General features: G+C 47.5%; 2 protein-coding genes across 3 annotated transcripts in view; one reads left to right on the top strand and one right to left on the bottom strand.

Moving 5' to 3' along the window:
- Window positions 1-1,794: 1,794 nt before the first annotated feature.
- LOC120792924 (fibulin-7-like) lies at window positions 1,795-10,088 on the bottom strand. The gene is made up of 7 exons (XM_040132322.1): window positions 9,999-10,088; window positions 8,310-8,469; window positions 5,964-6,134; window positions 5,592-5,858; window positions 5,377-5,514; window positions 5,154-5,289; window positions 1,795-2,155 (listed from the first exon to the last, which is right to left on the bottom strand). Exons 1-7 carry the CDS (start codon window positions 10,086-10,088, stop codon window positions 1,795-1,797), a joined length of 1,323 nt encoding a protein of 440 aa, XP_039988256.1.
- Window positions 10,089-16,983: 6,895 nt separating this feature from the next.
- Window positions 16,984-25,642, top strand: part of LOC120793379 (RNA-binding Raly-like protein) — a 55,761-nt gene continuing 47,102 nt past the window's right edge. For both annotated transcript variants that reach the window (XM_040133391.1, XM_040133390.1), the window contains exon 1: window positions 16,984-17,085. In XM_040133391.1, coding sequence (XP_039989325.1) covers window positions 17,049-17,085 — 37 coding nt within the window. In that variant the 5' untranslated portion in view covers window positions 16,984-17,048. The remainder of the gene's footprint in view (window positions 17,086-25,642) is intronic.

Raw genomic sequence — 25,642 nt, 5'->3', positions numbered from 1 at the left:
GGTCCGTGGCTACGCTGAGAACGGGAGCTGCTCTCGGCCGGTTCAGCTACTTTCAATGGTGCCAATTTGCAAGAAATGTCAACAAGTGCAGGCTCAATGTCGGGGCGGTTGTTTGGACCCCGCTGAGGTGATGTTTTGCTCATTCTGAGCCAACAGCGAAGGGAATCTCAGCTCCGTGACCCAAATGTGAAGAGAACGCGGGAACTACACAAACTGGGGACAACTCGTACACTCATTCATCTTTAAAAGGATTAATACACAGAGAATAAATAATCAAGTTCCTCTCAACTGTTGGTAGTCGGCTTGGATTCTGTTGTATTCCAACAGGTACAGAAGAGCAGTGCGCTCACCAAAGAAAAGGCGACAGAAAAGTCCGAACACCGTGACTTACGGCGGAAATCATTGCAAGGTGCGCGGACATTTCAGGCTGAGAAAGGGCTCATTCCTTTATGTATTAGGCCTGAAATTCTAGCATCAATGCAAGGCGCTTAAAAAGAAGGATGCTTCTTCACTGAGATTCTCTAATGAAAGAAAAAGAACACGAAAATGTGACTTTGGCATCTCATAATTATGAAAAACAAAATCTTCCCCGCGTAAGTGAGATTATGAGGTGATTGTGAAGCTAATACCGAGGTCGTAATCACAGGGAAATGTGTCCGTTCTTTATTTTTTACTGTATTGATTGCAGTGTGTTTCTCTACAATGGTGCCGAGGTTTCATGATGTAACCAAAAACAAACAAAACAAAAAAAAAGGTAGAAACTTCAAAGCCACGTGTCGCCTCCTGCTCTTCCATTGGTCAAGAGATTTGCTCTGTCGTAGCTCGTTCGGTGGATTTAACCCTAAAAAAATTACCTTTGGCTTGTTTTATTAAGGTCCAGTCACAAAAACCAGCAAATATTCACATTTGAAATTCTGGGACCGGTGGGTCTTCGACAATTTTGCTTAAAAAAAAAAATCAATACAGATTATATACTGATTATGTAATAACACCAATGGAGTAATCAAGGAATCGTTTCAGCTCTAGCCACAATGTCACCGTTCCCGTTCACCAACCGTGACGATCTGTGAGAGTCGGACGAAGAATTCACTTCCTTGAATTCATCAGTCGTGAAAGCACCAGACTGAAGCCGGTTCTCCGGACCAGTGGAAGAGGTGATTTACTTTTTCTCTGCAGTACTGAAAACCCGTGGGGTTAAACTAAACTCCCGAGCACTAGATCTCCATGGGCTACCTGGCTACATTATATAGAGGATTCACAGTTTTGCAGAAGCTCAGCAGATACAGTAAGTCACCTACAAAGAGGCCAGAAACACTCAGTGGTTTGACACCCTCCCACCCTCCCCTCTTTAACCCCAGAAAGACTTGATGGGACTTTTCAGTTTATCCAGTGAGGTTATTGTGTCTGGAAATGTTGTAATAACAATACAGATGCCACAGAAGTGATTGGAATTTAAGTTAAGTAAGTTTGGCTCACGTTGTACAAATTGAGCAGGGGGATATGTCATTTCCAGCCACCATGTTTGTTTGGATGCGGAAACCGAGTCGCACCTTGGGCACAAGCTGAGGCTGCTGTCAGTCAAACACGAACTCTGGCCCAATTTCTTCCAATTAACAATATATTCAAGAATTCACTGTAACGTGATGTTTGACTTCTGAAAAGGATTTCTTCTGTGATTCCTGTTGGACTACAGAACTTCAGGCTAATTCTTTCTGGGTAAACTGGGTCAATAATTGCCACCAAATGCAGATTAACCCTAATGAACCTTGAACCCACCCCCCACCTATCCTTCACTTAAAACTCGTATGGAGAGACGAACAGGGTGACCTTGGTGAGGTAGCGGCCCAGCAGGGCGTTGCGCTCCAGCTCGCTCATCTCCACCTCGGCCTCCAGAGTGGCAGGACCCTTGATGGGTGACACCAGGAGGAGCGTGCCGGTCTGTCGGCCCGAGCGCTGCACGCTGAAGTGGCCCCGTCCACGTCCGCCCGCCAGGCCGAAGCGCAGCGTGTCGCCGAGCACGCGAGCCGCCGACACCCGGAAGAGGACGCGGGGGGCGGACATGTTGGACACCACGGACAGGAAGTGGAAGGAGATTGAGTTTGGCGCCTGAGTGCAGGCCTTGTCCCCCAGCATGCACGGGTTCCTCTCACAGCGCCTGGAGAAGGTGAAACATACAGTGAGGTTGGTGGTTATTTTATGGTATTTACAGTTTTATCTCACAGCATTCGTACATCCTGAGGATAAACAGAGAAAAACAAGTCTGTCTCTGACAACACTAACCAGAGCTCGAGCTGCAACAATTCACAGATTAGTCACTTGACAGAAAATTAATCAACTATTTTGCTAATCAAATAATCATTTAATTCATTTTTTCAAGCAAACATGCCAAACATTTGCCGGTTCCAGCTTCAGAAAACTGAATCTCTTTGGGCTTTGGACTGTTGGTTGGACAAAACAAGACGTTTAAAGACGTCAGATGTGATTTGTGGCGACTGGCAAACCGCTCCCATCATATAGAGCTGGTCTTGTCCTCTTTAGCTTACAGGTCATAGCGGTTAGCCGGGCGATGTAATGGGTCTTAGGTGTGGTTGCGTGGATGTCAGTGAGCCAGGATGGCGTGGTGTTGGTCTAAGAGGCTGGGATTCATACTTATTTCTCCCTCCTCCTCGGCTTCCTGTCTCCTCAACAGTTGAACAAAGGCTGGTTTCCAACTATGAACCATTGTGGTTTTCCAGAGACAGCACGCCTGCTTTCGAACAATATCAAAACCCTAAACAATTTGGTTAAATCCCTCCTGGAATGACACCCCGGTCACGTATTCTGTTTTACTCAGAAATAGTTCACATTATGGAAGCTAAACTAACATTTTTCTGTATCTTTAAGCAAACAACTCAAAGTAAAGACCCCTCCCATGCAAGACGTTTCTCGGCCCCTCAGCACCATGTGTCCTAGTCCTAAATGTCAGAGTGCCCTTTTTAATTTTTATTAATCTGCGGATAATGACTTAACGGTACACTTCCTGTAATCTCCGCTTCTGAAGTTACAGCCCAAGTGCCTCTCTGGTAGAATGGACACTAACACATCCCTTAACCTAAACCTAACCCTGCATGTGGTAGAGATGCCCTCTGGAGAGTCTGTGCACCACAGCACTGCCCTTCCAGCAACACTGAAAGATACAATTGTGATTCAGCCGTAGGAATAAACCGGAACTCGACAACCACGTTTAGCTCCCGTCCACCGCGATAAACATGTTTCACGCCTCTCGACCAGTCAGCTGATCACCCGGCTGGAGCCTGGAGACCCCGCGGGGCGCCTGAAGCCGAGCCTAAGTCTGACTCGCAGCCCAGTAGCTGTTAGTGGAGGGAATCTAAATGTCGGGTGGAGAAAGGAAGTGGGTGACATGGATGTGAAACTCATTGTTTTCAATTCCCCCTCTGTCTCCGTCCCTGTCATTTACATTTTATCTGAGGCTTTGTCTTCCGAGGTGAGAGGTTTATGGTTTTCTTTCCAGCATCTGCCCAGTTTGCATTCCTTCTCCAGTTGCTTTTTTTTGCAGTTTCATTGTGCTCTTCAGAGGCAATTTCCCTGTAGCTGGTCTGTTAGCCGCTTGCTAATTGACCAGCTAACAGTGTCTTGGGGGTCAGTGAGAAACTCTCGTCAACTCTGCGTTTTGGATCAAACTGTTTAAAAGTGATTTGAAAAAAAACAAACCCAAAAACCTGCATCCAATCAGAGGCCTTGAATTTTAGTTAAAAGCGCAGTTAACAGTGGGGGGACGTTAGACGTAGCTCAGCTTTATAGCTCTGCAGAACTTGGTGGATGACACCGCAAAGCGCTGTGAAGATGCTAAAACTCTGATTTCACGTGGCTGGTTGGAGCTTTTAGCCCCACTAGCGGCACGGCTCCATGGATGGCAATGTCAGTCGGTCCACCCCCAACCCCCAAAATATCAGATGCATCGCCATGAAGTGTGGTTCAGACGTTCACGTTCCCCTCGGGATGAACCGTAATAACTGTGGTGATCCTCTGACTTCCCCTCTGGCGCCATCATCGGGTCAACATTTTAATTTGTCCAACACTCTGGTTTATGACCAAACACCTGCAGAACTAGTGACATTCCCATCAGCCTCAGCTGTTCTTTGTGTTTGGTGCTAACTGGCAAATGGTAACACGTTAAACTAAGACGGGGGAACATGGTGAGCGTTAACATCAGCACGTCAGCGTTGTCGCTGTGAGCACGATAGCATGCTGACGTTAGCATTTAGCTCAAGTTTCCCAGCATGCTGTGTGTGGTGACCCACGCGCGATCTTGTGTGCGCGCACACTTTTCGCAACGATTAATTCCAACATATACGTGCGACCCACACTCTTGTCTCTGCAGGAGCTGGCGTTATTCTCCAACACTGTAGCGGGTGCTGTCGACACATCCACAGCAGCACACGGGAAGGAAACTGTAGAAAGAAAGTTAGCAGGGAAAGCCAAACGCGATGGGTTTTTCTGCTGCTTCCATGTTCTTCTGGTCTCTACTAAATGTTGGTCATCTGATTATCAGTGTGTTTTGGAAGGAGACGGAAAAGGAAGTGATTGGGTCTGGGTTCCCACAGATCAGTGAGCCAATCAGCACATGCAGCGAATGCTCCTTCTCATGTTTTCGAGAGGAGAGGGTGGCTCTGGGTCCCTGAGGGAGCAGCCCTCCACACAGGCATGTAGCCATGAGTAGAGCCCCCAAGCCCAGCATGGCTGTGGAATGGGGGTGGTCCCAAAAAAAAAGGTTGTTAAAACATTTGCAAAACGTTTCCTGAACCTTTCCTCATGTGTTCATGTTGTTTGTAACATCATCTGAAGATATTTGCAAGAGGTTCCGGGAGACGTCAGTCCAGGACTGTGATGGCTCCATAATATGACAAGTCTTGGCTACGGGTGACACGAAATGGTTGGTCTAGGAAGTTAACCGAACCCAGAGTGTTGTTTTGACTTGTCACAGATTGACTGACATCCTACAGACGATGGCGCGGAGATGCGTAGCGCTGCAATGCTGGAACAAACAGCAGTGCGAGCTCCCCGGATGACGGAGAAGGCCAGAGTGAAATGCACAGCTCAGGATAAAGCTAGAAGAAGGAGGATTTGAGTGGAGTTGGATGGTGCGATCTTACATCGGCGACGTCTTGATGTACGTGGCGTTTTTCACGTGAGGACACTCCACCGTCACACACTGGAAACCTCCGTAGGTGTTCACGCACACCTGGTGTGCCGTGCAGTTGTGCATCCGGTTTTCACACTCGTCGACGTCTGGACAAAAGAAGAGCGGAGGCCAGAATTGCAACCACAACTGAATAAAATAACGAATAACTGATAGGACGACCGGCGAACCCTGACCTGAGCAGCTGCGGCCGTCTCTGGCGAGGTCGTACCCGTCTGGACAGAAGCAGTGGAAGCTGCCGGGAGTGTTTACACACTGATGGACGCAGAGCCGGCCGGGCTGACCGATAGGAAACAGATGACACTCGTCGATATCTGAAACACAGACGAGAGCGTCGAAGGCAGGAGTAGTGGCGGTACAAACCAGTTACTTGTACGAAAACATTTAGTACCTGTGCAGATGTTGTTGTTGCGGCCTGATATGGTGAAACCGACGTCGCAGGTGCAGCGGGTGGAGCCCAGGAAGTGAGTGCATTGAGACGGTCGGACGGAGGACAGGGGGGAGGAAGACGTGGGTGAGGAGGGGGAGAGGGTAGAGGATGAAGATGCCGAGGAGGGAGACGAGGAGGAGGACGCCGACAGAGCAGCGGAGACTTGGACGGACGAGGAGGAGGCAGCAGGAGAGAAGGAGGCCAGGGAGTTACCGGTGCTGTTGAAGCCTGAAAAGCGAAAGTGAAACGAGACTTGAGAGGAAAAATAAGCAAAAGTAACAAAACTACAGCCACAACTCCAGTAACCGGTGGTCAGTCGGCCGCTTGACTCACGTCTGCACATCGGCTGCTGGCCGCTCCACTTCAGAGACTCTAGACACACTCGGGTCTGTGGACCGATCAGCTCGTGGCCGGGTTTGCACAGGAAGTGGACCTCGTGTCCGACGCCAAACACCCTGCCCAGTCTGCGGCCGTGAGCGGGGAGCTCTGGTTTGGGGCAGGACGCTGGGAGCAGATAGAGACGTGTTAATTTACCCTCGGAGCCGATGTTGCTCTACCTGCCGATCTTTCTGTTTATTCCTACCCTAATATAATATATAAACATTAACCCTTTGACCTTCCTTTATCCTTGTGAGGCATCAGTCTAGGATGAACCTAACAGCCAAAAGAGTAATTTTGAAATTTTTAAAATGGTGAAATTTACACATTTGTTGAAAACACACTAGTGTGACATTTTGCAGAGCAAGCCAATATCTCCATTGATTTTCCAACCACTTTCACTTAACTTTGGGCCCAAATACACTGACGACCACAGTGCACGTCCCGTGGGACTGTGTCATTGACAGGAGGTGGAAGCTATAAAACCCACTGGGCCTTTTTATCCAGCACCGGTGGCCTGCATTCAAGTCAATGAGTTCAGAGCAGGATGGTTTCCCCAACAGTTGGGTGTGAAACAAGGAGACGAGTCTTCACCATCGCGGTTCTCTGATTCCGTTAGCAGTGCCGTCGTATGCTGACCGGCGTAATCATTTAGGCGTCATTTTGGACGAGCGTCTCACTTTTAAGGAGTATTGTTAGTGGTTCTAGTTAATTCACCAGGAATCAGTGCTGAGCAAAGTCAAACTATATAAAGATCTTTACTGTTTGTCCTCTTTCAGATCATGCGTGTGACATTCAGGCTTCGGTGAACTTGCACCAGTTTCTGCCAGTGGTGTTGATGAGGGATGGGACCCTCTAAACATCAGACGTAAATGTGAGTCGATTGGACTTCGGAACAGACTTGTGAACAACCGCTCACTAGAGACACCTTTAAATGGGACATGACTGATTCCTTTCTCATTTCTCAAAACAGACTTCCGTGGAATATCCGTGACGCCCGGTGGAAGTTGTTCCCGATGTAAAAAGAGAGATGGTCAGTTGGTGTTTGGTACAAAGCTAAAACACACGATGGTCTGATGACAAACAGCCTCGGTGTGTGGAGCAGACTTTAACCCAACGTCAAAGATCTGTGAGCACCATTACGTTCCGGGACGTCACCGTCGGCCGTAGGAACAGACACGTGAGACTGAAGAGTAGTATTTAGTCATTATGTCCTCAATTCAAGAGGAGTTCTGCTTCTTCATTTGTGTAGTTCGGGGGACAGAAGACAAAGTTCTCCGTAGCTAATGTAAGAAGTCACGTCCATGTTTATTTTCACAAATATTTCACTGCTGCAACAGTATTTTTTTGGTCCATGTGAGCTGGACTCTTGTATACACTGGACACTAACTGACTGACTGAAGAATCTGAATTCCCGGAGTTGTGTAACTCCACACTCCAGTCCCACTGAGACTGAATAAATCTCAAGTCTGGCAAAAAAAATATCAAGGAGGACGGGGATACCAGGTCAGAGACGTAATATTTATTTCATATTTATTTACATTCTGATGCAGTCTGCGGCATCCCAGTTGGCTGCTTCTCAGCATCATGTGCTGCTCTCGGTTCTGCCTCGTACAAACCGTTCACTCTTGATCTGAAATCGTTTCCCTCAGTCTGGGTCATCTACGTCAGGCTGTGATTTCCTGATTTTCCGCCAGTATTGTTGCCCCGTTACCTCCGCAGGCAACAGCTCTCTATGCGTCACATTCAGTTGACCCCACGGCAGCTGCATGGTCGTGAATGAGCCTCTAACTTTCTCTCTGACTGATCATTTTACAGGTAAATACACCTGAAATCACAGCATCAGCCGTTGTCTTTAACTCATGTGTCTGGTGATTCTGTCAGACGACGTCTTGGTTATAAGACCAGGATTTCAGCAGCAGAGCAGCAGCTTGGAATTGACTGCTGGTTAACACGTCGTCCTGACGGGCCACGTTTCAGTCACTGTTTCATACTCGTTTCGTTGTCAGACAACAGAAACAGAAAAACGTGTAAATGACAACAGCATTATCGGGAGTTCAGCTGGATTAAATTACTGTGTATGTGAGCAGAGAGAGCAGGAGAGAAGCAAACGGATAAAGGGCGAGTCCAGCCACATGCTGGGTTTAGACCCAGTCTTGTTGTTCCATTACACCTGCTTGACATCAGCCTTTTCCTCCAAAAAGGTCACTGAGATGGTCTGAGGTGAGGATTTTCTGGCCACCTCCTCCTGTCAGGTGCACTACACCGAGAGAAACCCGTACACGCGGTTTCATTTCTCACCGTTCTTGGCGGTCTTAAAGATGGCCACGGTGCTGTTGTGCAGAGCGCTAATCTTTTTCCTGATGGCGCGGAGGCCCTGCTGGTACGACGCCTCGTGGACCGCCAGCATCTTCTCCACCTGCCGCAGCGAGCTCAGCAGGTCCTGAGTGGACGGGCACTCCTGCAGATGGGACGGGGACAGGTTAGAGGACTGACTCTGATGCCGGTATCTGTTCATTGTCAAAGTTAAAAGACCAGAGAAACAAAGAGACGGGGAGAAAATCCTCTTTCCAACAGCTGAGTGTGAACCAGAACAGTAAAGCTGTGGACCAGAACACCCAAACAATGAGCTGACAAGGCAATTGGTGTAGCTTTCAAGGTAGAGAATCATCAAAACCACAGATTTCCTGAAAGTAAAGGATAAAGAATCTTAATCAGAACCACAATAACAGAAGTTTGTAGATTAATTGTCTTATTAAAGGGACAAAAATCATCACACGCACTGTCTACATTTATTTTTCCAGTTATCCGGAAGAAGAAGGCGAAGACTGCACCAGACCACTAACTTCAGTCCGTCTCCAGTCTGCAGTGTGTTTCAGGTGTGAGGTCTATACATAGAGGTGAGGTTTTCAGAGCTGCAGCAGCACCTGGGTGAAAACTGTCCCCGAGCCCGCCGCTGACCTCACACTGACGGCCGAGACACTGCGCTCAGCATAACACAGCGCTGCACGCCGCCGCTGCCCCGCAGTGGTCCGTCGCAGGCAAGAGACCCAGTGGTGGATGTGAAGCGAGGTGAACTTGAGTTCAACGTGTCGGACCAACGTTACCGCCGATAAGGACATCGGAGGAAACGCCAGAGCAACCAGCGACATTCTTGAGACCACAACAGACACTTCATGAGGAAACCGAAGCAAAATGGAAAAGGCTGCTTCTAAAATCGAATCGGATTAAATAAAAATAGAAACGTAGCTTTAGTTTTCATTTTGGCTCTACTGTCACTGATGCATGCGATGATAATTCAATGACTCCAGACAAAACTGAAAGTGGAAACAGAGGAGGTCAAAATAGAACCAAAATCTCTAAAATCCTCTCAAAACTTTCACTCAGACCAACTCTGCATTTAAATAAGTTCCAGTTGCTTTCAGATGAATTTACCATTAAAATGTCAACTTTCCTTCTTTACAAAAAACCTTTAAAAAAACCACCTCCTCACCCTCGTATTTCCCAAGTATTTGTCAGCTAAATACATACATTTTTTTTAGTTTAACTTCTTACGGCGTGCAACACCAAACAATACTGCTCCACATTATCATCCTTAGGAAATTGAATGACATCCCCTGCCCAGCCCATCTTGGTAGATGAGAATTTGGTTTTAATTGACTTGGGTGTATAGAATTAAGTAAATTATACTTTTGAAACATTAAGCCTTTGCCCAGGACGTCTGTTCTCTGACTCAGAAGTTCTCAACCTTTCTGGCTTTTGACCCCTAAAGAAGAAGCAGAGTTTACACGTGACCTCCGATCGCAGGTGACGGGCGTCAGTGTGGCTGGGAGCCACTTTTCTAACTCGTGCGTTAATCTCCTTTACGCAGAAGTGCTGCGGGCACGGAACGCTTCCGTTAGAACTCAGAGAAACAGGTCTGCGGACGCTTGGATGCTAAAAGAGTGAATTTCCAGGCTCCTAACTGGCCTTAATGTGGCCTGCACTCACCTGAGCAGAAGAAAAGCACGTCTGGTGAAGACTCAGCATCAACATAACGACCCCGACAGCCTTCGTCCCGGACAAAACCTCCATCCTCATCCTGGGAAACCTGCTCCTGATGGACACTCGGCAGACAGGAGATCAGCTCTGTGTCCCCAGCTCCTCCACTGCTGCTCTACAACTAAATCATCTCCTCTCGTTCTGTTGCTTTTCAAGGGCACTTGCCAAATTTCTCTCACTCGCAACCGCCCTCCTCCTCTTCCGAGCTCCTCCATGTCAGATAGTTTGGAGGCGGGAGCTGGAGGAAGAGGAGGGCGGCTCCCACATCTGGAACGTGCTTTTGCAAATTTTGATCCATCAGCATTCTCAGAAATAGACTCGCAAATTATAAGGGGTCAGCTGGCAGTGGCGTCTTTTAATCATCATCTGCGCAACAGAGCAGCGACATTCTGGTGACTATTTCAAATTCGCTCTCAATTTCAAGAGTGTGACTTCTGCTCCAATTACAGCAACTATAAACTCCCACTTTTTTTTGGAAACCCTAAACCTGCCGTCATGCAGGAGAACGCCGTGTGGCTCCTAAATAACAGGGCAGCCTATAGCCCCGCCTGGATTATATACCCCCCCCCCCCGGCCAGAAAAAGATCCAGGGATCCTGGGAGAAATGAAAGAAAAGACCCTGCAGCTGCTACAGGTCCAAACTTCAACTCATATAATCTCAAAGTCATATATAAGGCATGATAATGGCAGAGTATGAACATACACTATAATCTCCTATAAGAATGTACCACGGCACTTACACATGACTCCTTGAAAACGCCTTAGAAGTTTGTGGATTTGAGCAGGCGAAGCAGATAACACAATGAAACGGGTGGTTTTGAAAGCACCAAAAAAGATCCGATTTTTGTCTCTGCGAATTCCACCAGACGAGTTACGGGAATGTCATTGAGGACTCCTTGAATTTGAAAGTCCCCTGAGTGTAGAACCCTGCTATTAGTAAAGATGAGTAATATTTCTTCTCAGACACCACTGAGAATTCGATTAAGGTCACACTCAAGTGCCGCAGACGTGCTGCAGCGACGCTGCATGGCTCTGCTACGAAGCTCACATTTCCCTTCAAGTCCTTCAAAAATTGTGCTTTGGATGAAACCAAACCAGAATGGACCATGAAAGTTTTTTGTTTTTTTTTTCCTGTCAGGAACGAACAGCATTAGACTGCATGCACGTGATCTTCGTTAAAGCTTGTGAATAGAAAAGTATTTTGACAAGGTCTTCACCAAGTCCTTAGATTTAATGTTCAGCAAACTATGGAAATCCTTAAAAAAATCAAAAATGACATATGAACATTACCTTTCATGGACACACTGTAGGACCCAGAATGATATTTTACTGCTCTTTATGCAGAGCCTGCACAGGTCTTCAAAGTCACTGACGGTTTGTGTACTTAAGCGAAAATGAAGCCTAATTAAAGTTTGTGAAACATAGTGACATCCCAAAGAATGCTCAGGGTTCTCGGAGCAAATGTCTGTTTTCCCTTCTGCTTGTCTAATTTTAGGGCTCATTTAGTTCGGCCAGTATACACCAGGCCACAGGGACACTTCAGCAAGTAAACTGTGTGAGCTTCTCTGCACCAGTGGAAGTAGAGGAGTGAGGAGAGAGACGTCGGCCCTCAAACCCTGGTGTATCGAGAGATTTCCCGTCCCCTGCGGGAGGAGACGTCGCGAGTGGACAGATGCCCAGGGAAAGCTAAACGTACAGTATGGACCAAATAAAGAGGTTCATTCATCTAGTCATGCCGCCACAGAGGTGGCAGGGCTCTATACGATGGCAATGTGGTTTGATTTACTACTGACAGAATAGTGACTTGCTGTACAGACAGTCATGGTCCCCAGAGGATGGGGTGTAATGACTCTGCCGACCCACCGGGAGGCGCTGGAGGGACTTTGGTGATCCTCTGACTTTAAATCCAGTGCCGGCATCAGGCCAACAAGCGAAGACGGTGAACATGGTAAACATTATACCGGCTAAACATCAGCATGTCAGCATTGCCATTGCGAGCATGTTAGCATGCTAATGCTAGCCTCAAACTCTTGTTGTGGTGTGTTTTGTAGGACGTTTTCTGTCCCGGTAAATGGGATTTTTCACGACGTACATTTATAAAAACACCACGCCATTGGCGGGATACCAGCAGCTCCCAGAAATCTTTGACTTGCTGGTGGCGCTACGACGGAAGTCAGGGGATCACAAGAGTAGGCTTCATCCTCTGGGAACCATGAATGCCTGCTCACAGCTTCATGGCACCGACACTGGCAGCTGTTGGCTGAGCGCAGGCATCGCCGCCGCCTCATCTTACTCTGACGACGAACTCCTAATGTCGGAGCACTGCACTAGTTGCATTTTCAGCCCCGCTACTGCTAAGACGCCAACACCAGATCGGTCATCGCCCTGAATGTTCGGACTGTGCGGTGTGACGAGCGACGCGGCGCCGGCCGAAGACGGCAAAACTGTTAAATACTTGTTAAGAGCCTGTGATGGAGCTTGTTGTAATGTCTTTTTTTTTTTTAAAGTTGAAAAGTGTTAATATTTACATTCAGAGTCAAGAAGTGAGTCAGGAGAATGAGGCCAGATCTGCTCAGACACAGGCAGTGAACATTGTAATGATTGAGAGGTGCTACGATGCCATATGGGTCAGAAATACTATGAAATATCGTCCCTCTGTTCCTACATCTGTGAGAGATGAATTAAATCCATTATTTAAAAAATAGATTCTCACAAATGCATAACGTGGTAACATTCACAGGTCATTGTGAGTGTGTTGCTCTGCAGTGACAGGGTGTTGGTGCAGTGTGGCCGGTGTCCACCAGGTGGTGCCTCAGTCCTTCATTTGCACCCGTGTGTTGCAGAAAAGGAGTTTTCTGTTTCCAAACATGCAGCTGAGGGTTGAGTCAGAATCAGAAAAACATCTCCTCACATGTGGCCGAGCTGCGTTTCTGGAAAACGCTGGTTATTTACTCTACGTCGGTGAAGTCACTAATTACAGCCTGAGTCCTTTGAGTCCTGCAAAACCACATGAAGGCCCAGAGGTCTGAAAACAAAGCTGACCTACCAAGTTAGTCTTTTCAGACACAAAAATAAACTGACTACAGTCAAGCACTCGCTCTTTGAAATTCATGTTTGTTTGAATTTGTATGCGTAGCTTTCTTGTTGCCTATGAAGAAATTTCAAACTAGGCCTGAACAGAAAACTGTCCTGCAGGCTTCTAACCTATGCAGCGGTGGTTCAGTAAAAGTTCCAGTACAAGAATGTAAAATCACTCCCCTAGAAATAAAAGTCCTGCGTTCAAAATCTCCCTTAGGTGCAAGTACAAGTAACCTCAGATAAGTAGTTCCAAGAAGTTGAAAATATGGGGGGAGGGCAGAATTTTGGAAACGCCTCTGAATATAAAACAGTCCGGAACAACACCTTCACTAAACGGTGACCGATATAGGCGTCATAAAAGTCACGGCAGACCTGCTGGAGGGCGTACAGGTGTACCTAATAAAGTGAGCACCGGTTGTTTGGGAGAAGAAGTTAAAAACATGCATAAGATGTCAAATATAGATTTAAAAAAAAGGAAAATAAATAACAAAACACAAGCCAATGCTAAAGAATGAGAAACAGAATTGGGTGAATTTTTTAACCTATATACGGCCGTGTGCGTGCGTGCTGGACTGACCCTGCAGTCTGATGGATAAACCCTCGTTGAAATGCATGCTGGGAGGCTGTTTGGGGGCGGCTGACAGAGGTTAACTCCAAGATAAATAATGAAACCCAGGAGACGCCCCGGTGCTCCTCATCATCATATCTTAATTAGATAGGACAGCTTTAATTAAAATGAAATCATTTAATGGGTTTTGTAATTAAAACACAGTTAGATGACGGCTGGTTGGTCCGGCAGGCAAGCGCGTTCCCTTCCTCTGACCTCGGCCAAATTATAAATGCTAATTAAACTCAGACTTGGCTTTTATCAGCCTATCAAAGCTGCTTAAATTCTGGAGGTAAACATCCCATTTACTTCCCCTATCGATACTCAGAAAACGTTGCTCTTGGGAGTCCTGAACAGAACCGATCACCTCCAAGCCGGACTGTGACTTTACGACCAGTCGAGACCGGAGCTCGAGGCCGAGACAGAGCGCGCCCAAGGGGCCGGTGCATGCGGACGACACAAAGCGTACTTTCTCTCTTCAAGTCAAGTCAGCTTTGTGAATGTAACCCAAAGCCGGAAACGGCAATAGTAAAATCCTGATGTGGAAATCCGAATGACGGTATGAGGTAGTTAGATACAGCGGCAGACTGCGAATGGGTCTGTGGCCCGGCGCTGTGGCCTGATCCCGACGTCTGGCAAACCTGAAACAACGAGAACCTCACGAGGTCGGATCAAGCAGCGGTTTTCAGAGCCAGGAACCACCGACTGCAAGACCTCAGGGCGTGACGGGAAACGCCCGGACCTCCCCTCATCCAACGGCCGATTGGTTCCGGTGTCGGATCGACAAGGCGACGTTTTGTGGAAACGTTTTATTACTTTGATTTGACTGTTTGATTTTATCCCTCGGATTCAGCGGGTTTCTTTTAGCAGCCATAGAGGCTGGACGCGTTCAGCTTATAGCACTGATAGTTCCCGTGGCTGCTTAAGATCTGAGTTAGTCCTGGTCTACGATGTGAACATTACTGGTTTAATTCTTGAGGCATGAAGTGACACAAGGACGTTTGGTTGGTCGGGATGCGAAGATTCTTAAAATAACTGTGATCTTTACGGGTCATGAGGCCGTGACCGCCTAAGTATCCAAAGCTCGTGTCTTGTACTACTTTCCTCTCTCTGGGTATTTTGACAGTTGATGTTTTGAATTCATTTACGTAGTCCGAGGGGGACGGGGCCCCGTCAGCGACGAAGCCTGCTCGTCTCATTCATTTGCAGCGGTAACTGTCCGTCTCGACCGCGGCTTCTCGTTGCTGCCGCCTGATCTGAAGACAGCGTCTTGAATCGCTCCCTTTTCCACTCGTTCCCTATGACAGAGGCTCCGCAGGTTACTCAGCGCTGAGCCTTCAGATTTTGGACACTCACCTTTCTTCGTCCTCATTTTGCGTGGTGTATTTTTTTTTTTTTTACTTTGCAGAGCACTGGATTGTAGGAGTTTTTGGCAGGGTTGGGACCCTCAACTCAAAATGCCAGACAGTAAATGCCGCGCTCTGTATGGTAGCTGATTTCAGACCGAGCCAGTACGCCTGGTTCTGCTGCATCGATTTTTCTTCTTAACTGTTGCCTGTGAGTTTGAGTGTGTCGTAGGAGTCCGGTGCTGAATGGACGGAGTGCTCCAATGACACCTCGTTCCAGCCCGCCCACTGTCCCGCCTCGAGGGGAACGGACGCGTCCTCATCCCAACAAGACCACACGGAGTCGGTCCGTTGTCCCTACGCCCGGATACGACCCACGGGGGCGTCCCTGCGGCAGGCGTACCGGACCTTCGTCGTCACGGTAACAACAGTGTAAAACGCGGCTAAAGCTGTGGTGCGTTCACGGCGCAAAAAACTACTTGGTTAGGTTTAGGAAAAGACTGTTTTGTTTTAAAACAAGCCCTTTGTTCGGGTTGGAGGACCTCTGCTTTCACGGTAACGGTCATTTACACGTGGTTAAGGTTGCGGAACGGCCACGGTTAAAAGAATCGACGCTGGCCAGTGGTTTCAAACAGGAAACAAACGGCGGTCTCCTGTGTGGTGGTCCTGTGTCTTGTCGACCCGTCCATCCACACACATCCTCCTCCCAACGCGGACTTCGTCGCTCTTTATTCTACGTCGCCCGGACTTCATCCTATGCTCCTGTCATAATCACTATGGCCTCTAGAGGTCGCCAAGCTACAGGACGTAACTATGGGTCGTAATTAGCCGCTTGCACGGGCAACCGTTGGGGTTTTTTTACTACAACAATTAAAATAATAAGTTTATTTATGTAGCACCTATTATAAACCAGCAATTACAAAGACATAAAAGGGAAAAAAAGAACAGAGTAAACATGTATATTCATACATTCCCACTTATATGTCGTCTTTCCGTACTAGACTACGAGGCGGGTAATTCAGAGATGTGATCTGGGGCCATGCAGTGCTTTAAGGAGTAGGATCCTCAAGTCAGTCCTAAAACCAGCTGGCAGCCAACGTAAGGACTTTAAGAGAGGAGTGATGTGGTCTCCGTCTACTCCTGCTCGTTGTTAGAAGTCCGGCTGCTGCATTTCGTACAGTTTGGAGTCTGTGAACTGACTCCTGCTGCAGGTCATTACGCTAATCACGAGGACGGGAGAGCGTGCGCGATGGAGTCGGTGTCCTTAAAGCTTAAAATTGAGCAAATGCTCCTGAGACGGCAGAAGCGAGACTGGATTACTGCGTCGATGTGCGTCTCCAAGTTGAGGCTAGAGTCAAACATCACGGCGGGGTCTCTAACAGAGAGGACCGGCTGATGACTGGCTTTGTGGACGGTCGGGGGCCTTTCATATTGATTTCTGCTCTGTTGGAATTTAGCCGAAGGAAAGGACGGGAAGCCGGTCTCCCTCCCCCACCAGCGGGGACGGCAACTCCGCAGGTCAAACACAAGGGACTTCCTGCCTGATACCAAAACTGAAGGAGTCAAGTATCGAACAAAGCAACTTCTCACCACAGTTCAGTGGAGTGTTGCCTGAACGTGCGAGATAACAGCTCTGTTCTGTTCTACTCTTTGATTACTTTACTTGCTCCACACTGCCTCTACCACTGTCGTCACCCCCCCCGTCTCTCTCTCTCTCTCTCTCACTCACTTACTGTACATGCTCGCTCACCCCTCCCCTCCCCCCTTTCCTGCATCTGAATGAGCCGGTCCCCCCTCCTCCACCCCTCTCGGTGGAGTGCGAGATGGTACAACCCGCTGCCATACGCAGCGGTCACCCCTCTCTCTCTCTGCTGGTGAGCAAGGATCCAGTCTCTCACACACACTCGCACAGTCGTCAGGTTTTATCTCCCCTCCTCCTCCTCCTCCTCCTCCTCTTCTTCTCTTGTTATGACCCATTTCAGGAGTGACTGCCACCGAGACAGACGTGAGTAGCACACACACACAAACACAGACACACAGACACACACACACACACAAACAGACACACACACACACACACACACACACGGTAACATCGGTGCAGTTTGAGAGACTGGGACACACATGTGGTGATGTTGCACTGTGACTGTAAAGGTCCTACAATGTTCAGGTGGCATGTTCAGGAGTGTGTGTGTGTGTGTGTGAGTTCACTGAGGCGACTTCAGCTTCATTTGACAAATGTTGCGAGGAAACAACCAGTGGAATAAGACATGGACTGACGATGGACAGCCCTGAGACAGCTAAGACGTGGTCAAACATGAGCAGGACGTTGTCAGTGTAACATTTCATTCAACTGTTTCTGATAAGAAGCAGGTGCAGGTGTGTGTGTGTGTGTGTGTGTTGCTGCTTTTGTCTTTCTTCTGTCTTTGTGTGGACCGAGTTGTGAGTCTTTACAGTGAGGACATTTTTGGAAAGTGAGCACTGGAGCCTGACTGATACTGGAATGTTGTGGTCGATGTGTTGTTATGTTAAGAATAAAAAAAATCTGGCACATCTTCATTTCTTACATAAATGCAGAACATTAACAAAGACTTTGGACGTCGACCCCTCGTGCGTTGTAGAAATGTAGAGTTCCAGACATTTTACGGTGTAAAGATAAACTTGTCGCTGCTCTCTGGTGGACGAAGTCTGAAAATGGAGACACCGATTCTAAACCACCTCAAACACATTGTTGGCATTTCTGCACCGATGTGCCTCGTTAGCTACTGGCCGACGATACCGACCAGCTGGTTTATCGGTCATGCTCTACTGAGGACGTTTCCGGAGAGTCAGGATACTTTGTCCAGTCCTCACTTCCTCGAGGAGCTGTGGCGAAACGAGCCCTGGTTTTCGGGATCAGGATCAGAATCAGAATCAGCTTCGCTGGGCCAAGTGCGTTTGCACACAAGAGGAACCTGGCTCCAGTTTCTCGTGGCTCTCGGCGTCCTTACGCACACGGCGAAAGGCCGAACAAAGATACACACACGTACACAGAGGAGTGTTGCGTACAAGCAAGTAGGGGGAAAACCAAATCAAACCAAATAAGAAAAAGAGACACACACACTCACACACACACATATAGTTAGGGAAAAGTTAAAAAAAACACACACATATGACACAAAGGAGGCAAGTAGGTGAGAGGAGACTTATACATACGGGAGCGACAATGGACAACAACACACAATGTCTATGTACAAGTCAACAATGTGAATATACAGGGGTTAAGGCTCGGCTCAGAGTGTGTGTTTGTGTGTGTGTGTGAGAGAGATTAAGTTGATCAATTGTATAAAAAAGGTCCTTTAAAGAAAGAGAGAAAAAACATTGCCACTGAACATTCGTCTGATGAAGACACTGCTAACCACGACTGAGATCAATCTCCACTTCGGCCTCCACACTCATTACTGTGAGTCGGGCTCCGGGCTCTGTTTACTCCTCCAGAGGACCGTTGAAATATCAGCGCTCACATCCTCACCGTTTACGGTCACAGATGAGAAGCATCCTCAGCGGCGCGGCTCCCTAAACTGGCCTGAACGGTTTCGGCAGAGGTGGCGAAGAAGCGACCCTGAAACTCCTGCCGTGAGGATCAGCCAACAGCTGGGAAGCATATCTGACAGGTAACTCCTACGACTGAGCAGCTGTTGGCTGGACGCAGCGTCTCGGGTTCACTGAACCTACATGTCAAGTTCAGCTGGGTCGGAGAGAAGAGTGAGGGTGGTGGCACACTTTGCATCGGTGACGACGACGACGTGGTAAACAAGGCAGCGGCACACACACGCTCGTCCAGCCTCTGGAATGGGCTGCCGGACGCGTCCTCTCCGCCAGTTTCATGACGCCTGATCAGTGGAGTCTGTGTGAGGCAGGATCTACTGTGGTTGTGTTGCAACGTAGAGAAAAAAAAGGAGAGAAAAAAGCACCGTCTCGCTCTGAGTGTCTGCTGGGCCTTTTTTTTTTTTTTTGGTTTTATTTTCCTTTTGAGTGTTTTGGTGACGTTCACGCCTGGAATCTGAAAGAGTGGGTGAAAGTTTAACCACAGATGAAAATGGGATTTTGGGGGGTTTGCACCCGATGAGGCAAGTTCACGGGTTCCGCGCATGTTGAGCTACAGTTGCATCAGGTAACTGTGTCGTGGCTAGTGACATCCACAGGGCTATCCCACAATGCAACGAGCACTTGGCGTCACCAGTGACGATGGCTGAACAAGGGCTGCAGTGAACACGTCCTCCGGCCTCTGAAATGAGCTGTGAGACACAATGGGCCTGATGCAAGAACGTTGAAAATAAGTCCAGTTTACCGACAGTGTTTAAGTGACTCTCGTTCAAAAACTAAAATCTAAAAGGTCTAAAATTGCATATTAGTAACTTGATTCATGCCTCCCTTTTTTCTTTTTTTTTTTAAGCGCTAGTGTGTGAGTTAGACCCAGTTGAGGAGTTCGAGACGTAAATGGAGGCTGACAGAGGTTCTGAATACCGGGGGCTTGTATATCTGCGGCCTGAGGGGAGGAGGCCGTATTGGTCATGGAAACAGTGGGTTGTGTTGTGGGCTATTTGCGAACCACCCGTATGAAAAGATTCGTTCTCATGTGGCATCTGTGGTACGAACAGGCCTAGATTTCCTCACAGGGGGAAAAACACTGAAGAATCAAAATGCCTTAATCTGAATTTGTAGTTTAAATGCAAAATTATGATTGCGTTGACCGAATCACCCTCATCATCATGGCTGCCAATTGGCTGAGAGGGGGTTTTAATGGCATACTTTGGGACACCAACGTCCACATTTCAGTAGGAGCTGTTGAATTTTCTCCCTCCTCTCGCTGCCTCTGGGTCTTTACGCAGGTCTCCGTCCGGGATCATCCTCTGCTATAACACCTGACAGTGTAACATCAGCTGCTGCAGGCTGCTATACTCTCTGGTCCATATCCATGAATTTCACGTCAACTTCATGTCAAATCAGTCACAGAACAGCGCTGATCCGATGACATGTCATTGGCAGCTGTATCATTAGGATTTAGTTTCAGGTCCCCTTATGGCCTTTGTGAATGAAACTTGCCCACAGACAGAGCAGAGCATGCAGCCCTCAAGGGGAATTTTGATGCTGAAATCTCATGAACGTGCTCCAACTTGTGGGGCAGCTGCAGCTAAGCAGGTAGAGCAGGTCGCCCCGTCCGCATGCTGACGTGTCCAAGGGCAAGGCACTGGAACCCCGATTGCTCCCAGTGACCAAGACAGCATTTTTCAGGGTAGTTCGCTGCCGCCAGCGTGTGAGTGTGTGGTGTGTGGATGGGTGAAAGAGACTGAGTACATTGCAAAGTGCTCTGGAAAAAAGCTCTATATAAACGCTCATAAATGCTGCTTTGAGCTAAGTGCACGTTAGCATGCTAACATGCTCACAATGACAGGTGGTGACAAATTCTGACCTGATGAGGGCGCTAGATGAAAAGAGTCAGAGGATCACCAGAGTTATGGCTGTTCATCCTGAGGGGAACAAGAACTGTCTGAACCACATCTCGATCAAAAGCACAGACGTCCACCTCATGGTGGCGCTATGGGAAACGTCAGACGATCACCGAAGTCGTTAGGATTCATCCTCTCGGGGACATGAATGCCCGAACCACGTTTCACGACAAGTCCCCCAAACGCCGTTGAGTTGTTTCGGTCCGGATCGAAGCGGTGGACCGACTGACTCACCGACCGTCGTCTCCATCCCTGGAGTCATGCTGCTAGCCCTGCTAAAAGTTAAAAGGTTCAGGGTAAGATTATGAAAATGTTCTTGCATGAGGCACACAGCTTCCATCAGTCTCATTAACCTATGATCGGTGGTGACTGAGTTATGAGTCACAGTTTTACTGCAGGATGAACATCAGACTCTATTCTGAGACGACATTTGGATGAAGAAAGACGGACAGTGATGAAACCAGGATGTCGTGCAGATGAAAAGAGTTACGCAACAGGAAACTGAGTGGATCTGTTATTTCCAGTCTGATCGTCCAGACGGTCTGAACGAGAAGCTCCTGTTTAACTGTTTCCTTTAAGACATCATGCAGCAGATGGCTGGTGACTGATGTGTGGTTATCTGTCATGTAGCTGGTCAGCTTTATTGGAAATTATATTTATTATCCTACGGCAGAAAAAAAAAAAAAAATTCACAGTGGGAAGTGATTTTAAATGTTTTTCACCCCAGCGCTGTTTTCGTTTTGAGTAAAAAACAGTTGGTTTTATGCATCCGCCTGGATTTGTTAGGTCAGGATCAAGGCAGGTCAAGAGACCCTGACAGGAAGAAGTCATAGGTCACCAGCGGCTCCCCTGGATGTAGTTCCTTCCTGGCGTTTGGCTCACATGCAGTTTGAAGTGTGTTGGACATTTTCTTGTTACGCGCCGAACGAAAAGAGAACGTGGAGGTGTGGCGAGTTTACTCGAATTCCTTTTATACGTCCTTCTATTTAACCAGGATGTCTCTTGATAACATCAAGCGAGACCTGGCCGAAATGGCCGAAAGAAAATACACACAGACAGGTTAAAGCAATCGTGTATGTAAAACCTGAGAGACCCAACAGAATTGACTAACAATTACAATCCTCATCACGTATTTTTAAAAAAAAATAATTCGATGGCCGTAATCCCCAAACCTCATGGGAAACAGTCAGTTACTAGAGTTGACCTTTTTCTGAAGTGAGTTTCTCTTGGTGTTTGGCTCGGCTGCCCGTCTGACTGAAGGATGCACCCATGGGCGCGATTGAGGTGGACGTACCTTAGAAGTCCCCCGTCACCTTTCTCTGTCTCTGCCGCGCTTGATCCTCTACTGGGCCTTTTCACCCAGGTGAGATGTGACGAATGGAGAATGCGACAGATTTAAGATTACGCGCACGGAGTAAACAAACAAACGATGGCCACCATGGCTCTAGCTTGGATCAGAACGGCATTTTGTAGCGGCAGAAAACGCCGGGTTTGTCCCAGTACCCACCGCTGTGCTCTTCAGCGCTAAATTGCACGTTCGACGGTCGACAGGTAGGAGACACGTGTGTCCCAAGTCCGAAAAACGCCAACGCGCAGTACATTTAAGCCACACTTGATGTGCGATTCGAAGCTGTATGTAGAGCTAAGTGTATCCCACAAGGTAAAGAGTCTATTAGCTGGTTTCAGGACCAACAATAATCGACAGACATGACGAAGTTGGAAGTTCACGAGAGGTTGGATTCAACACGAATATTGCTATTCATGTCCAAACACGCAGTGATGGTGGTTTTCACATATTATTTAAAACCGGTTCTTATCAGTGGGACTGGTGAGAATGGTGTTGGATATCCATTAAACACCGTATGCTTTTATCAAAGCTTTTGAAAAATATGTTGTTCTAAATAATTGTTCAGACAAACTATTCAGGATTACATAATGGTATGTCTTTTTTAATATACAGTACCTGTGCTTCTAAGTAACTCGATTTAATGTTTTTATTAACTGGATTCCTCCTCTCAGCCCCTTAATGTCTGTTGTTTTACTGTCTGTGGTTGGTACTTGTTAGTGCCAATGAGTCACCTGAGCTCCACTGTGCCATGTACAGTATCAGTGTTTGCGTGAGCGACGGGATGTCGTTATCGATCGAGCGTGTCCCAGTGAGCTCCGTTGATCCTCCGCGTGCTCGTGCTGGTGCTCTCCATGGGCACCCGGGCTCTGTGGCAGTTACCGGAACTGCGTCACGATGAATTTGAGATCAATCCAGTTTACGATCGGGTCACGCAGCGGGCGTGGAATCTACATATTCTCCCGGGGCTCACTGTGACTGTATGCTCTCCCTGCTGAGACCGTGCAGGACTGCGAACCCGTATACCCGACCTCGCCTCGGCTGCTGCTGATACCAGATCTCGTGCGGACGCCGCTGCCCGTGACACGTCATTTTTAGTATGTAAAACACACATACATGACAATAACTAAAGTAAAACACTTATTGATTTCATAAGTAATCAGCTTCATATTTTGGGAGGACAAGGAAGTTACCGTTTTATTTCCTGTACATCCTCTTAGTGTGCCCTGCACTCGTTTGACCTGAAAGGTGCACAACACCAAACACTAAAACTTGAAATACTCTCAAGTTCGATATATTTCGAGGTCCAAGGCAACACGGTGCCCGAATATCCCGACGCTAGAAGCGATACTGCAACGGTAAAATGGCCCATGAAGTCCTAAATTAACCTAAGCTGACGGAAGAGGTATGTTGTGTTTTCACTGGGTTTTAGTTTAGAAGTTCAGACACAGGAGCAGAGTAAATTAAACGTGACAGGAGTCTGAATATGCTCTGGAGAAAACAGGATCTACTGAGCGCTGCCACTCTGACCTTTCACTGAGCCGACAGACTGAAATCTGACAACAAACGTTCCCGTTAGTTTGTTTTTGAATTCCCTCGCGCCGATGCTTGGTTTTAACCACACGATGACAACTCGGAAACTTATCTCTGAGCCTGTCAGACGCAAATTCTGCGGAGGCGGACACATCGTCACCATCACTGTACAGACGTTCCCCGTTAGACGGTTAAAAACAGACATAGATGGACGGACAGAGGCGATCGTCGTGGCCTCGTCCAAACGGCAGCTGCCGGCCTCTGCTCTGCTCTGGATTTCCTGCCAAACTTCGAATAGCCTGTCTCTGAAAACCAATAACCATGAGGGTGTGAAATTGTACTGTCATCACTCTCTTCCTTCCCCACCTCTCTTATTTTACACTTCTCTTTCTCCTCCATTTTCCTCCACCTCTCTATAAAGCTGATGTGTCATCCAAACAATGCAATGGCAATAAGCAAGCAAATAGCTGTAATCACTCAGTCGATGGTGCACAATCACCCGTTCTGCGCGCTGTGGGGGCGTCGCGGCGACCTGGCAGCCTTATCGATCTCTAGTGGGGAGAACGATTAAAGGCACCCCGGCAGTTAACAGATGGCAAGTGACGGCGCTCATAAACCTCACACTAAAAGACTAATGTCCTACAAGTTGCAGCCGGCGTGGCGGCCATAAACAATCCTGCTGCCAACTGTCAGCACTGCGGGTGGGGAGAGGGGGACGATGGGAGGCGAAGGGCCAGCTGCTGCCTCGCAAAACACGGTTCGACATGCAGGGGGGTCCTCGGAGCCGCACACTGAGCCCTGATGGAGGTCGTGGAGAGAAACACGACTCTAAGCTTTCAATTACAAAATCCAAATGGTGACTGAACCATTCAGGCCTGACTGAAGACATGGAGGGAAAGCCAGAGAGGAGATTTTTTACTTAGTTTTTTGTGTTTTTGTGGCTGCAGGGAAGTGACTTTATGAACATAACAAACACATTTGTGTGGTCTTAATCTCACAAAATCATTACTTTGTCATCACAAGAAAACACTTGTTTTTAGTCACAGCGTGGCGAGAGTCCAACGCTGTGGTCCAGGCTGAAATATCTCAACAACTATTGGATACATTACATTGAAAATTGCCTGCTAAACATCAGCATGTTAACATTTAGCTAAAAAGCACCGCTGTCCTGAAAACGACATACACCAGACTTCAGAGAAAAAAAAAATTCTAAATGTAGTAAATGATCCAGATCTGCCGCGAAATTGAATGGGTTCTTCCCCGGCCCGTGCTCCGTCCCTCCACCAAGTTCAGTGCAAATCACTTCGGTATTTTGTGCGTAATCCCGCTGACAAATAAACAAACAAACTAACCAACAGACACGGGTGAAACCATAACCTCAATGGCGGAGGGTACTCCTGCTACCATGGAGTTGCATGGCTGTAGACTCTTAGTCCTGTTTCATCGTTCTAACGTAGTCGCTACACGATACACCACAGACTGCGCCAAGTCCTTGGGGAGTGTTTCGGATGTCCTTGGGAATTTGAACTTGGCACAGTCCAAACTCCTGAGAATGGGAGGACTGCAGCGTACTCAGTTTGTACCTGGGACAACGGTGTCCTTGCTGAAATCGGCAGCTCAGTCAGGCTCAAGTGATTCAAAACACCTGCAACACCTCTGCTATGACAGGATAACCTCAGCTCAAATTTTAACCTTAGTAGCTGTCTCTGAGCTTTCAACAGCATTTACCCGTGAGATGCGGTCAACTGATACACCTGGTAGCCTCACTTTAATGTATATTTAGAATAAAACCAAATCTAATATCATACATCACCCTCGCTCTCCTCGTTTTCATTTATGTATGTTTATTAATGTTTAATTAATATTATGTGTGGTAAAATGTGCCCATGTAATGAACAAAAGTTCAAACAAGCAGAGGCAGTTACAAAGTGTAACCTTTATTTCACCAGGTAAATATCTCGCTGGGATTAAACTCTCTTTCAAGAGAGACCTGGCCAACAGGGCAGCGTAACAGTAATTGTTACTACAATAAATACAAACAACAAACAGATAAAGACAACTGTCATTCACCATATATATCCATACACAATATACAGCTAAAATGTCATAAAAGTATACAAATATTTAGATAAGATGAAATAAAACAGTAAAGACTAAATCCAGTTAAGATGCAGAACCAGGGACAATACTTAAAA

Source organism: Xiphias gladius, chromosome 8, assembly GCF_016859285.1.
Source record: "Xiphias gladius isolate SHS-SW01 ecotype Sanya breed wild chromosome 8, ASM1685928v1, whole genome shotgun sequence".
Taxonomy (NCBI): domain Eukaryota; kingdom Metazoa; phylum Chordata; class Actinopteri; order Istiophoriformes; family Xiphiidae; genus Xiphias; species Xiphias gladius.
The sequence above is the reverse complement of the archived record's forward strand: the minus strand, read 5'-3'. Positions and strand labels throughout refer to the sequence as shown.

Bases quoted from the DNA above. Each gene is read 5' to 3' on its own strand.
- LOC120792924 (XM_040132322.1), bottom strand. From the start codon at position 10,088: ATGAGGATGGAGGTTTTGTCCGGGACGAAGGCTGTCGGGGTCGTTATG. The intron at 8,470-9,998 runs GTGAGTGCAGGC...TCCCATCTGCAG, and splicing joins CGTGCTTTTCTTCTGCTCAG to GAGTGCCCGTCCACTCAGGA. The intron at 2,156-5,153 runs GTAAGATCGCAC...CACCTTCTCCAG, and splicing joins TACATCAAGACGTCGCCGAT to GCGCTGTGAGAGGAACCCGT.